The sequence below is a fragment of the Nelumbo lutea genome, chromosome 2 (genome assembly GCF_056320005.1).
Source record: "Nelumbo lutea isolate HS-2025 chromosome 2, American lotus-T2T, whole genome shotgun sequence".
Lineage (NCBI taxonomy): Eukaryota > Viridiplantae > Streptophyta > Magnoliopsida > Proteales > Nelumbonaceae > Nelumbo > Nelumbo lutea.
Window position 1 is genome coordinate 5,480,108 of NC_142685.1, and position 14,050 is coordinate 5,494,157.

The following is a 14,050-nucleotide window of genomic DNA, read 5'->3' on the forward strand; positions in this document are numbered from 1 at the left end:
GCACCATGTGGCGTCCCAATTTTTGAGGTCAATTAGTAGGTGGACGTGAATATGTGTTTGATTTCAAAGCCGTAGCAAAACATTTTATACATGTTGCTACCCATTTTTTAAATGTAATTAATGTAAAAACATGCCAATTCATATAACACTTTGGAGTTTTGAACACCCAAGTGAGCAAGGGTGACAAGGTTGAAAATTAATTAGTCCCATAAATGCTGTTCTCAGAAGGATTCAGAAAGGAAGTTAGGAGTTCAACATATGGAGGAACCAATCGATGTAGGAGAACCATCACATGTGTTACTGATTTTAGTATCTTTTCCATGTGAAGACAGATGGATCAGATGCCCCTGAATCAATATCACCACATACAAATGTAGCTAACAAACTCTGAAACATCAAGAAGATCGACAAGATATTGTTTGAAGTAATCCATTATAATTTTCAGAGATGGGCCTGCAAGAAAAAATTACATAAAGGTCAGCCAACCTCAATAGCCCTTTTCTGTTTTGGGGATTTTACAATGGACAGTGGTGTAAAAATTTTAATTCATACGAGTGGGCACTGAGCAGAAAAAAAGAATACCAGGAATCGTTTCTTGTAAATTTCAATGAGCTCCTGCGGATCACGCTGGGTTTGTGTGTAAGCATCAATCTTATTCATCTCCTACAACCACAATCCACAGTCATAAATTCAAACCCTTTTTCTATGCATATATTTTAACTTTTACCAACATTTGGTCCCCCATATTCCTAATAAACCAGAATGCATGCAATCTTGTCCAAAGAAATAACTCTACAATCCAAATGCCAAATTCTATATTCCAAGATCGAGTGCTAAATTCCCCAGGGAAGTTTCAGTGCATACAGTGGGAAAGAGAAAAGAAAAGGAGATAATTTTATAAAATAAAGGGTACTGAGATGGTTTAATAATGTGCAGCTACATTCATAGCACTGATGCACATCAAATAATCAGATAAGAAGGGGGAATAAGCTGGAATAAATGTGGTTTTAGGTAGTGAACAATGATTTGAGAACATGATGAACAGAGATTGTAGCTCTTGATTGGATAGAATGGCAAGAGTGGACAGAGCCAACAAAATGGTTGAGCGAGGTTACGGACAATGAAAATGAGAATGCACTAAAAACCAGATTTTTTTAATCCCAAAGCTGCAGTTAGTAGATCTAAACTGCAAGAGAAGATAAATAGGGCCATACTAAACAAGACGCAAGAAAATTTTGTAAAATCAATAGCTTGAAAATCCAACTTTACTGGTGGACCTGTTTAATGTGATTTGCCACTGTACAACAAAAAGACAGTTAATATGAATCAAACTAACTCGAAGAAGAAATTTTCACCTCTATCCACGCTGCTAGTTTAGGCCTTCCTGATGTGATGTCATACTTCTTTACTTCCAACAAGAAGGGCTGAAATCTTTCAATAAATGGAGCATAGGCTATGTCCACCTGAAGTTAGACATGTTCAGTTGCAAATCAGAGTTCAACACAAAACAAGAGAATCAAATTAAGTTCTACATTTTTTACCCAGTTTTTTTTTTGGGGGGGGGATCAATAGCAGAACTTTTTTACCCAGTTTAAAGCAATATAAAAATCCATACAATGTTTCATAAGATGGGTATGGAGATATTGGTTTATTAATGCTTATAATCAAACTATGATTAGCAGTGTCCGGAAAAAAAAGAATATGAAAACATGGAAAAAGGGAGACATGTATGGAATATCCACTTACCAAACTGAGCTGTCCAAGAAAGAAAGGCCCATCTTTGCATTTGGAAAGAGCAGTTTCTATGTAATCAAGTGCAGTTTCTGATACAGATTTCTAGTACATTAGCCTAAGGTCATATGCATCCTGATTTATTGAAAGATCAGAGCTCAAAAGGCTGTAAATTTAAGTCTCACCAACTTCTTTTCCTATATCTTCCTTGAATGAAGTTATCACACTTCTATTGAATGTGTCAGTGTAGGACAGCAACTCTTCAGCAAACACTTTCTTCGCTGGATCCTACAGTTTTTTTTTTTTTTTTTTATTTGAGCATAGCCTCTATTAAAAATTTGAAGCTATAGAAATGGGTTTTCATAAATGGTATCAACATATGTTATCTCAATCTTACATTAGTAAAAAGTGGAGGTCCTCCAAAGTGACTGTCTATGTATTTAATCAAGTCGAGACTCTCTCCTCTAACTTCATTATTATGTTCCAATGATGGCACCTGCAACAAATACAGGAAATATAAAAAGATTTCTCAGCTTAACCCTATTCGTTATCTAAAGGATTCATGTTTTCAAGACCACCATGAACGCACTGATTTTAAGTTATAAATTTTCATGTAATGTAACTAAGTCAAGAATCAATGAGGTTTCAGAAAGAGAGAAACAACTGTCTTATTTAAGTCTAGAAAATGTTGGTAATATCATTATCATGTCTGGGTTCAAAGCGTGTCACCTTATTTGCTGGGTAGACCTTCTCCTTGTACCAAGCAGGCCTATTCTGTAAATCAATAGGAATCAGTTGTATCTTCTCCTGCAATCCCTGTTTCTCGAAAAGTTATAATAGAAAAGGTAAAACTGTACGAGAAAAGCTCAGAGAACTATGCTAAATATTTTATTGAAGATCGAGACTCCCAGAAAATTGAACCAACAGAAAACAAATGGTGAGGAGAACCGAGAAATAACCTTGCAATTCCTAGTAATCCATACTCGCTGGGCATATGGGCATGTGTAAGATATATACAGCCTTCAAGCAATAAACCCAACATCAGAAAATCAAGAAAGAACCTAAAGAGGGTAATTTTTCTCCTTCAATATTCAAACAAACATTAAAATCAAGAATAAACTGAAGAAATGAGAAACCAGGGTAGAAAGAGAAAAGAATGAATTCAGATACAACCAACCTCGTCCTTCCATCGAACAGAGGAGGTGGAGAGGAGGTAGAATCCAGAGGAGGGGGAAGAACCTCCAGAGCGCTTCTGTAACAAGGAAAAAACAGGGAACATTAATCCATCAACCGAAACAACAAGAATAATGCAGAATCAAAGCCACCCCCCCCCCCCCCCAACTCTGGAAAACAGAAAAGAAAGAAATAAATGATTCATTTTATATTAAAAAAAATGACCCAGTAGCCATTGCTCCTAGACGAGCTCTGCTTCCATCGGAGGAGAAACGAAATGGGATACGAGTATAGAATCCTCCAAGTGAAGATTGAAGAAGAAGAAGAGATGGCATGAATAATGAATATCAAAAGAAATGAGGTTAGAATGCGGGCAGTAGTAGTAGTAGTACGGTGGCAACAGACGTTTCTTCTTGGGTAAAGACGTCTGCGACAGAAGACTGAAAAATGACCAATGACTATTTTATCACGATTATGGCTATGGTGTCGCTTATTAACCGTCAGATTGGCATAAAAAAACAAAAGTGATTGGTCACAATTTCTATGCTACGTTATCAGCTTTTCAGGTATCATGGTGGGACTGTTTATTCTCGAGGTATGGGCCGTATGGCATGGCACCTTATCTACTTGAAGCGGGATATACTCCTCACAAATGGCCGCCTCACAGGCACATCGTCCTTACATTGGGAATAATAATTAATAAGTCCAGAAAATATTCCCAGTGCATGGTATGGTAGGATGTGCGAGTGAGGCGCTTGTGACCAATTGAAGGGTTGGATCCAAAAAGCCATACCCACCTCAATTTGTCCATAAAGTGATCAAATTTTATTAAAATAACTGAACCATATGTTGGAGTCCAACATGGCAGATTTAGTCCTCACTCACACCTCTTATAGCAATTTTCATTTTCATTTTAAATAGATCTTATTGTGGCCATGTTGTTTCTAAGTAGATATATTCATGGGCTGCGCCAGACCGGATTTAAGTCAGGCCTTGTTTATATATCAATAGAATACATCCAGGCCTAAGCCCGAGCTTGGCCCAACCATCAGGCCTAGGTCTTGAACCCGAGCTTAACCCTCATATAAAGTTCAAGTTCGATCCCACAGGTCTAAAATTATGACCAAGCCCGACTTATTATAAGATAAGCCAGGTCATGCCATCGAGCTACCCAAACATTGAACAGGTCTACTTCTAAGTATGTAGGCAAGGGACTTGTTTTTCAACAAAAAAACAAGGAATTTAAGGATTGTTCTATTGTTTTGTGTGATTGAAAAAGATGTGGCTCATCTCAAAATGCACCATGCCCTTTCTATATGTTGTAGTGTGGTATGTTCTAGGTTGAGACACAACAAATGGTAAGTATGATAATAAAAATTATGTTTAAACACAAAGAAATATAAAAAAAAAATTGTAAAAAAATAGACTCATATTATTACTATCATCATCATCACCATTACCATCATTGATTTATTGTCATCAAAAAGTGCCACATTTTTGCATGTGCACATTTGGTAGTAATATAAATACCGTCCAAAGAAGCAAGTCATTGACCAAATCAATATTTTTGTGATCTTACATGTTAGAGCTTGACTCAAACTGAAATTGTTGTTGAGTCATTAGGCGATCATTCAACCGGCCAAGTCAACAATAGGTTGAAAACACAAAATTTACTAGTTCAAGCCTTCAAGGTTCAAAATATCGTAATGTATTAGTATGTATCATGCAACCCACGTCACCTTTTAGAATAACTGATACATCTTTTTAATGGGTATAATTAAGGCCTATTTTAATGTAGGGAAAATTCCCAATCAGTACCCTCGAGTGGCAATTTGGTCCCCCAGCTTTAAAATGCAACAATCCAATACCCAAAGTTTTAAAATGTGACAATCCAGTACCTATCGTTAACCATTCCATTAATCAGCTGTTAAGTGACATTTGAAAAGTCAAAAGTACCCTTCGAATGCCATCTAGTTTTCTTTATCAACCATCCAAATGTTGACAAAAAATTGAACCATCCCAAATCCTAGCCTCTTCTTTTCAAAAAAGTTGGCAACTGTTTAGAAGAATCTAGAATTTCGGATTGTTCATTTTATTGTCAATGTTTAGATGGTTGATAAAGAGAATTAGATGTATTAGGGCATTTTTTACTTTTCAAATGTCACTTAACAGCTAATTAATGAATTGATTAACGTCAAGTACTGGATTATCACATTTTGAAAGCTTGAATATTGGATTGTTACATTTTAAAAGTTTGAGTCAAATAAAGAATATTGATAAGGTATTTTCCCTTTAATGTATTTAAATGATAAAACTTATGGTATTATAAATATTTTAAATAAATATATAAGATTACCACATAAATAGATAGCTGAAAAACTTGACATTTATAGGACACATGGACCCATTTTTCTTCACATCCATTACAATAAAAATAAGACACAAAAGCAATACCATACCCATAGCTAGGCCTACAAAAGCAATAGATAACAGCTTTTTCTTGTCTTTTTTGTTCTGATCTTCTTTGCTATTTTAATCATTAACAAAGTGATCAGGATAATATATATCAATGTGTAGCAAGCGGGGCTACCAAGAAACGTTTCTTGTAGATTTCCACAAGCTCCTGTGGATCACGTTGAGTCTGTTTGTAGGCCTCAATCTTGTTCATCTCCTGCAAAGCACCCATTTATTTGAATCAATAAAATTATATCACGGTTGTGTAAATTGGAGACTGAGACAAGGTAAACGAGTCCAGATCTATGCATGCTTTGATATTTTTTATCACATGAATGTATTGTGCATGTATACACTCTTTATTAGTGCATAAATTAATTGCCAAAGTTATGCACAATTAATTAATTAAAAGAAAAGGAGACAATTCAAGTAATCTGGACATGTATGAATATGATATACATGGATGATCATGGACAGGCAGTGCAAGCAGTTTATTGGTATGGGTTTGAGGTTCTTCCCAGAAGAGAAGACACTTGAAACTTGAAAGGGATATGGATAAGGCAGATGTGGTTCTACACTTCTAAATGAAATAAAATGGTGAAACTGGATTCATGTGTCAGCCACAAATAATTAAGGGTCCATTTGGTTTGTAGTTAGAATTGGAGTCGAAATCCTTTGAAATTGGAATCGAAATGGGTCTATTTTTATGGTCTATTTGGTTCAAATAGGAATGAAAATGGAAATTGAAATCAGCAAAAATGGTATTTTATTCCCAAATGAGAGGGAGGGAATGGCTATTCCCTCAAATGGGGGAATGCCATTCCACCAGGGATGAATATGGGATTCTGATTCTGCTCAACCAAACAGTTGGAATCAGAATAATCCACTCCGATTTCGATATTAAACCCCTATTCCCATGAACCAAACGGGGCCTAAGATGTATAACCCTTGAAAGACAAGGGAAACGATAATCAATTAAAGTAGCCACAAAAGCTCTTAATCCCTTAATTGCAGCTATTAGATCTTAACCTCTAGATAAGAAAATTTTATGATCTAGGTAAGAGTTTCCAAATAGGGGTGCCCACAAGTCAGAAAACCTACCAATTAAGCCACCATCAGTTGAATAGGGGTGCAATTTGAGCATGCCCGGGTTGGTTTTTTGTTAAAATTTGAATGGGCCCAGTCCGAAGGCCCGAGCCCGGAAAGTATAAAATGCTAACTTGGGCCAACCCGATTTATTTTCAAGTAAAAATTTATGGTGAGAGAGGGAAAGTGTTTTTGTTTTTAGTTTTTCTTTTTTGAAAAAAAAAAACATAAAAACAATGCACATAATGAAGCAACGTGATCAAGGAAAGCCATCAACTCCTGAAATTCTAGAAATGCATATTGAAACATAAGAGCTCCTCTTTTGTTTGTTTTACCTCAATCCATTCTGCCAGTTTAGGCCTTCCGGTTGTGATGTCATACTTCTTTACTTCCAGTATAAAGGGACGGAATCTTTCAATAAACGGAGCATAAGCTATATCCACCTGATAATGTATTCATCACTACTTATTAATCTTAACAGAACATTGCTACAAGGAAAAAGAGAAACGTGAATTTACCTTTGTACCCTTTTCCAAGTTCTCTGGTATCCATATTAATTTTCTATTTTATAACAACTTGTTGGCTTAGATAAACTTACATTAAGAATTAATGATCCATAGAATTTGGAAAGCATAAATATTTATAATTGGTCAAACTTTTTGGGCTACACCAAGTCAAGACTCAAGAGGTGGCCCACTCGTGTAAGATAAAGTCAGTCAGCAAAATAGAAATTTAATATGAGCCAATGAAAGAAGTCTCACAGACTTTGGATTGCATTAGTTGACAAAAGGTAAAATCCCTAGCTACTTACCATACTGAATTGGCCAAGGAAGAAAGGGCCATCATCAAATTTGGAAAGAGAGGTTTCTAAGTGATCAAGAGCAGCCCCTGATGATATAGAGATTATCCATGCAAGTCAGCCTATGGTTTATAACATATAGCATGATTTGTTGCCATATTAAATCCCCAAGGCTATGTTTGGTTTATCAGAAAATAGGAGAGAAGCAGAAAGTTGAGGGAAAGTTCTTAAAATTTCACAAAAATTACTTAAGAAAATTCCCTGAATTTGATGTTCCTCACGTATTTTCTATCAAAACCAAACACAGCCCAAATGAAACAAATCTTACCAACTTCTTTTTCTGCATCCTCCTTGAATGATGCAAACACAGTTTTATTGAATTTGTCTGTGTAGGATAACAACTCTTCTGCAAACTCTCTTTTAGCAGGATCCTGCATTATTGGATTGAGTAGGAATTATGTCAAAGAAATTGAAGCCAAATATATTAAAATCCATCTACAATACAGATTTTACTTTAAAAATCTTACATCTGCAGGGAAAAGGGAGGGGCCCCCTCCAAAGTGGCTATCAAGATATTTCATCAACTCCAGACTCTCTCCTCTTACTTGGTTATTGTGTTCCAACGATGGAACCTGCAAAAAGGAGTTCCACTGCATATCATTGAGCTGTGCCAATGAGGTTTCAGAAATGGTGACAGTCTTTGTTAAATCTCCAAAACAATTGGAAAAGATATTACCTTGTTTTCAGGGTAGACTTTCTCCTTGTACCAGGTGGGTCTGTTCTGTAAATTAATGGGAACCAATTCTATTTTATCCTGCAAATCCTGCTTCCCAGAAAATTGAAAAGGAAGATTGAGAAAGGGAGGAAAGGAGAGGACACCCAAAAGAGTCTACCCATATCCTAATTTTAGGAGCTTAAGAGCACCAAGAAATGAAGTCCAGTAATGTATCTAAAATAAGAACTATCAAAAGATAAATTACTAGTAGAGCTCACAACCTTGCAATTCCTAGTAATCCATAGCCTTTGCGAGTAAGGACATGTGTAAGATATATACATCCTTCAAGAGAGAGAAGCCACCATCAGATCAATTGAACTGAACAAATTGGAAATTGATCAACTGATCGAACTGTAAATGTCCATTTAGCACCTAAATCTTTTTATTCTTTCTAAAGTAAAATAAGAGAGAGAGAGAGAGAGAGAGAGAGAGACGGAGAGAGAGAGAGAGAGAAGATGCAGTAATGTGGAATAAACCTTGTCGTTCCATCGAAAAGAGAAGGTGGGGCTGAAGTAGAATCGAGGACAGGGGGAAGTACCTCCTGAACGCTTCTGAAAAAAAGGAAAAAAGAAAGAACAGAGAGACGTCATTAACCCCTCAACAATAGACAACAGAATGAAGATAAAGAGCATTGGTAAAGAAAGTTGCAGAATCGAAGGATAGAATTTCGAAATCTAACCCAATTCCCATTGTGGGTGTTCGAGCTTTGGTGTTTTTTGAAGAAGAGAGGATGTGATAAATTGTGTATGAGGTTTGAAATGCCAATAGGAAGACTTGAATTGAAGAGGAATGGATTGACGAGAGGGTATTCTGGTATTCTTATAGTGGCAGTAGTCGCTCGTGATGTCTCGATTGAGACGTCACGAGTGACGAATTAGCATTTGATGTAATGAATTTACAGTTAGAGCAGCCATTGTTCGTTCATTCAAAGTTCAAAGGAGAGAACTGCAGTCTGAAATTTGGAAGTTGGCGAAGAACGACTTGACGCCGATAAATTATAAATTTATAACACAGTATAATATTTACCAGGATTATTGTTATGATTAAATCATTTTGCAATGCCAGAAGAGTATTAATTTATTTAATTTTATGATTTGAATTGAAATATATATATTTGATTTTGTTGCAAATTTTTGCACACCTCAACTCATCTCATATCACATTTCAGAGCTTTTCAGCTCATTTTCTCAATTTTTAGCTCATGTTCTCAAAATATCTGACATTTGTTTTGGTCACAAATACTCCTTAAGAGCCAAGGTGTCGAGCTTAGATATCACCTATTAACCAAAGTAATACCTTATGCACCAAAGTTTCCAAGAACTTTTCATTTCCACCCTTGTTGAAATTTTTTGCCAAATTTAAAATTAATTTGGAGCAAATTTCCTAAACTATCCCTACTGTTTAATTAATTGATTAACTATATTCTTATTGTTTAATTATTGTCTTACACCACCCCTACTGTTTCTAACAATTGACTAACTCTACCCCTGTCATTAACATTCGTTAATGTTCCATCAAAATCCATACACGTGATACCACGTGACACAATTTTTTTAAAAACCCAATATCACCCTTCACCCCTCTCCCCCTCCCTCCTCCTTCACCATCTTCTTCCTTTCAGCAGCAGCAAACCAAGCACTTCACAGAGGTGCATTGGATGATATCACAGTGATGTTAGACCTTTCCAGCAGCGGCAATACTGTAGATTGTAATAGAACAAAAACATAACAATAAATGATCTCCAGACTCTCCACTACGGTAGAGGAAGCAAATAGTAATGGACCATCAAAGTTGATTCATTGAACTCGACTCTTTCTAACCACTGAGGAGTCGATCATTCCATCCAACTCTTACTTGATGGGCTCACGAGCTCAAAGACTCCAAAGCCTCAAACCAATGGGAGTAGAACGCACAAGCAAGATAAATAGGCAATAAAGGCTTTTCCTCCCTTTTTTGGGCATTTGGAGCCTTAGATTTAACACCCCTAACATCGCCTGACGATGAATAGCTTTGAAACCCACTTGGGTCTGTCTCAAGTGGGTTCTCGGATGGGTAAAATTGTTTGTTAAGCTATTAGTGTCGCGAGTACTATAAAAATGGCTATTTCTTCTTGCTCTTGATGCCAGTGTCTTGTGCGTGCATAAATACTTGTTGGGTGACCGATTAATAGCACCGAAGAGTGTTACTTGTAAATAAATAAGTAGTTGAGTATACTAAATTTCTAAATTCTAATAAGTATTTATTCAAACAGATGGTTTGCATTCCAACACCAACACCAAGGGGAAAAGTGATCCGATAATCATGATTCATGAGAAAGTGCTCATGATTACGTGACAAAAGGCACGAGACATGTTGGTGATTCTCACACCGAACAGAAAAAACCCAATAAAAGGTATAGATTTTTTCCAAGGGAAGGATGCTATGACGTTAAGGGGCTACGGTGTCAGCTATGTTGGGTTTGGTTTTTTCTAAACATAGTCTTATGGAGCACCAAATCAATGCTCCTCTATCAAGTGTCAGTGGGACTCCCGATGGATAAACCCATTGCAGAACAATTGTTTCTACAGCCAAAAACTCTACGAGGCAAGCACCCATTTGGGTGGGTTTAGAACAACCATATTCTAACTATACTATAGAGGACATCATCAAGACGTCTATGGCCTGAAGAGGTCGGCCTCTGAGCAGCAATTATCAAGTGGAGGATATGATAACCTTCTCTACATACGGGACCATTCAATGGCCTCCTCCGCCCTATTTTGTTTCATTATCCACCAGCCGTAGTTGGCTGTTGGCACACACGCATACATACACTTTCTCTTTCTCTCTATTTGTATTTGTACTTGTACTCTAAGACAGTTTTAGATAAATGTAAAATGATTTAAAAATACTCCAAGACAATATATAAACAATAAGGATAAATTAGTCAACTATAAAGATAGTTTAAGAAATTCATTCATTCATCTCTGCGTTCAAATCTGATAAAATTACATGAAAGCATTCTATGTTAATATTTGATTTTGAGACTATCACACGGTATAGTGTATTAACATGTTGGTAGGTTGTAGGAATATATTTTGTCAGCAGCTGATCCGGACTCTGTTGATGGGCTCCGCGCAATTGTGGTAGAGCATTGAATGGACACTATCCACGTATTTAAAGGATCGTACGTATGTACGTGCTACGATGCAATAAGGGAGCAGCCCGATCAATTGATAGTTGTGTACGGTTATGATCTGTCCATCTGAATCAAGGGAAGATGGATTAATAAATAAAAGAGGGGACAATGCAGGGGGGTCCACTTTTTTTATAAATTAAAAGGATGCTTTCGTGCCACGTGGACGGTCAAAATCCACTATCGACGGATGCTGCTAACTTCACGCAAAGACCGAAAGAAATATATATTCATTCCACAGAAGTTTTGGAAAGCTTTGTATTGACTCGGGGGATGGGGCTGCAAGTCAGCCTCTTCCTTAAAGAAGGGGAAACCCCGAAGGTGACCGGAAATGAAAGAATAAATGAAGAGAAATTAATGGGCCAACGCTTTCTTTCATTGATTGGGCCCATCCCATGTTATCTGATATAGAATAGCCACGTGTTGACTGGTGCTAAACAATTAGACAAGTCAAAACCCGCGTAGGACAAAGGCGTATTAATTGAACTTACATGTCTCTCCCTCTTCTTTTCGGTTTTCACAAGCTGGCCAATTAGATAGAGGAAAACTTTAGCTGTCCGGGCCAACAGCCTATGCTGTTGAGAGAATTTCGCTACCATGGGAATGTGTAAATTAGTAAAATACAAAAATCTTCTTTGAAGTTTTTGACAATCATAAAAATCTCTTTTTTTAGTTTCATTTTAAGAAATACCTCCCCTGAATTTTTAAAAAATTCAATAAAAACCTCTCTTTCATCATTATTTCAGATGGAAAACATTAAATTGATGCACCAATTTTTTCCAAATACTCATTCTACCCTTTTATAAATTATTTTATATGCAAAATTACTAAAATAACCCCATTTCAACTCAATAAAAACATCTTTTAACGATCATTTCAAAATATGTTTTTTTATTGAGTTAAAATGGGATTATTTAAGTAACTTTGTATGTAAAATAATTTATAAAAGGGTAGAATGGCCCCAATAGCCAAACTTAACCCATTAAATAGGGAGTACGGATCTGCTTGTTGGTCACGCTCAGCCGCACATATGGAACATTGGTTGCATGGTTTTTAAAATCGACCCAATGACCGAACCGATCAGGGGTCCGGTTACCAGGTCGAATGGTTCGACCATTTGAACGGAATGTTTGGCCCGTTCTAACAAGAAAATCAAAAAAATATAAAATAATCAAAACCTTTCAAACGGTTAATTGCCCAATTCAGTGGTTCGCTGACCAAATCAACAATTTTGGCGGGAAATCCAATTTTTTGGGAAAACAAAACCGATCACCTAACTGGTTCTCGATTTTTTCGGTCCGACCGTCCAATCCGATCCGGTTTTGAAAACCATGATTGGTTGCATTGTCACCACCGATCTTCTAAACGTACAACTATATGAGCATCGCCGGCAATGTATTGTAGTCAACAGATCCGAACTCTTAGATGAATCCAAGTCTCCTGCCCACATTTGCCCACATAATATTGCAACCACACATAGAGAATATCGCATTCTCCTACATAATATTATGCAAGGGGAGATGTTCCAAATTCATGGGGGTAGTGTGCTGTGAGTAGATGTGGGCAGAGTTCTCTTGGGCAAGAGGAAGTGGGATCTGCTCTTCACAAATGGACGCCTCACAGGCACATCCACCGTGCATTGGGAACATCTCCCATGAATAATAACTATTAAGTACGGGAGATGTTCCTAATGCATGGTAAGATGTGAGTGTAAGGCACCTAAAAGGCACCAGGTGTGAGGAGCAGATCCGGTCTCGGGCAAGAGATCCCACGTCCTCTTAGATAGGTTCTCCTTGTTCTTGACTTACTGGTGCATTGAGATCTGCTCCTCACAACGACCTCACAGCCACATCTCACCCTGTATTGGGAACCATCTCCCTATAAATAATAATATAAGCATGGAAAATGTTCCCGATGTACGACCAGGACATGCTGTAAGGTCGGTGTGAGGCACGGTCTGGCTCTTTACTGGTTTGTTGGACGCTTATTTGAGCTCGCAAAACGGCAGGTTCTTTACATCGTTAATACGGCTGTAAGCCTGTAACCAGGAACAGATTATTGAAATTTTAAATCCAAACAATACTCGATTGCATGTTAAATTTAAGTTATTTTTCATTAATTTACATTTCACAAAATATAATTTCACATTTAACAAAATATACTTATCATCGCGTCTTTGATGTGTAGTGCCTTTGATGCACCAAGATTTTGCCCCACATCAGATCCAAAATCTAATATACCATGCTTGAATTCCAGTTTGTTTTGCTGTGTTTGAAATAAAACACATAAAAATTAAAAAAAAAAAAACAATTACTATTTAACTTTTATATATAACATAAATGTTTATTGAAAGCACACAATGTATATTTATGTTAAATATATATGCCATCATCATCATCCATACTTTATCTCGCAAATATATGGGATCAGTTACATAAATCCTGTTTTGCCATTCTGTTATATTTAAAGTCACATTCACCGTTAAATCATTAATGCCTAAATTTTAATCAAATTAAGATCTTAATCAAATCGGATGGAGTGAAATCTGCATCTAATACAATTATTAAGTGGATGAAAGTCAATCCAATTATTATGTGGAGGAAAGTTCTAAGATCTGAGTCCAAACAGACTTTCAGAGTCCATTGACAGCCCTGATAGTGAGTGAATAACCAATGAGCCCCATGTACATCCCTGCTCCTACACCGAGTCCATCGTCATTCAAGGGTTGGGTCGCCTTTTTGCCAGATCTATGGCTCGGACTCGGAATCTCCTACCCACTTACCTTCAAAACACTACAACCATGAATTGGGAACATCTCCCCATAGCATACAATCACAGGAGATGTTCCTTATGTGGGGGA

The 14,050-nt window shown here is 36.9% G+C and overlaps 2 protein-coding genes across 4 annotated transcripts; both read right to left on the reverse strand.

Moving 5' to 3' along the window:
• Positions 1-156: 156 nt before the first annotated feature.
• Positions 157-3,372, reverse strand: LOC148868252 (glutathione S-transferase L3-like). Of its 2 annotated transcripts, none has more exons than XM_088968758.1 (10): positions 3,130-3,372; positions 2,909-2,983; positions 2,691-2,751; positions 2,461-2,547; positions 2,129-2,227; positions 1,917-2,019; positions 1,747-1,823; positions 1,356-1,463; positions 583-663; positions 157-453 (listed from the first exon to the last, which is right to left on the reverse strand). In XM_088968758.1, the coding sequence occupies exons 1-10, from the start codon at positions 3,237-3,239 to the stop codon at positions 442-444; spliced, it is 813 nt and encodes a 270-aa protein (XP_088824884.1). In that variant the 5' UTR covers positions 3,240-3,372; the 3' UTR covers positions 157-441. The 2 variants fall into 2 exon arrangements, with proteins under 2 accessions (XP_088824884.1, XP_088824885.1); XM_088968759.1 differs by having other exon boundaries at positions 2,461-2,538; positions 3,130-3,346.
• Positions 3,373-5,270: 1,898 nt separating this feature from the next.
• LOC148868253 (glutathione S-transferase L3-like) lies at positions 5,271-8,906 on the reverse strand. 2 transcript variants are annotated; one of them, XM_088972208.1, is made up of 9 exons: positions 8,698-8,906; positions 8,495-8,569; positions 8,240-8,300; positions 7,980-8,066; positions 7,771-7,875; positions 7,572-7,674; positions 7,256-7,332; positions 6,780-6,887; positions 5,271-5,575 (listed from the first exon to the last, which is right to left on the reverse strand). In XM_088972208.1, the coding sequence occupies exons 1-9, from the start codon at positions 8,706-8,708 to the stop codon at positions 5,471-5,473; spliced, it is 732 nt and encodes a 243-aa protein (XP_088828334.1). In that variant the 5' UTR covers positions 8,709-8,906; the 3' UTR covers positions 5,271-5,470. The 2 variants fall into 2 exon arrangements, with proteins under 2 accessions (XP_088828334.1, XP_088828336.1); XM_088972210.1 differs by having other exon boundaries at positions 7,771-7,893; positions 8,698-8,833.
• Positions 8,907-14,050: the final 5,144 nt, after the last annotated feature.

Excerpts from the sequence above, each read along its gene's own strand:
- LOC148868252 (XM_088968758.1), bottom strand. The coding sequence starts at position 3,239 with ATGCCATCTCTTCTTCTTCTTCAATCTTCACTTGGAGGATTCTATACT. Across the intron at positions 2,548-2,690 it reads GGATTACTAGGAATTGCAAG|GGATTGCAGGAGAAGATACA; the intron begins GTTATTTCTCGG and ends TTCGAGAAACAG. Across the intron at positions 1,824-1,916 it reads AGATATAGGAAAAGAAGTTG|AAACTGCACTTGATTACATA; the intron begins GTGAGACTTAAA and ends AATCTGTATCAG.
- LOC148868253 (XM_088972210.1), bottom strand. Across the intron at positions 7,894-7,979 it reads AAGTCTACCCTGAAAACAAG|TGGAACTCCTTTTTGCAGGT; the intron begins GTAATATCTTTT and ends AATGATATGCAG. Across the intron at positions 7,333-7,571 it reads GGATGCAGAAAAAGAAGTTG|GGGCTGCTCTTGATCACTTA; the intron begins GTAAGATTTGTT and ends CTATATCATCAG.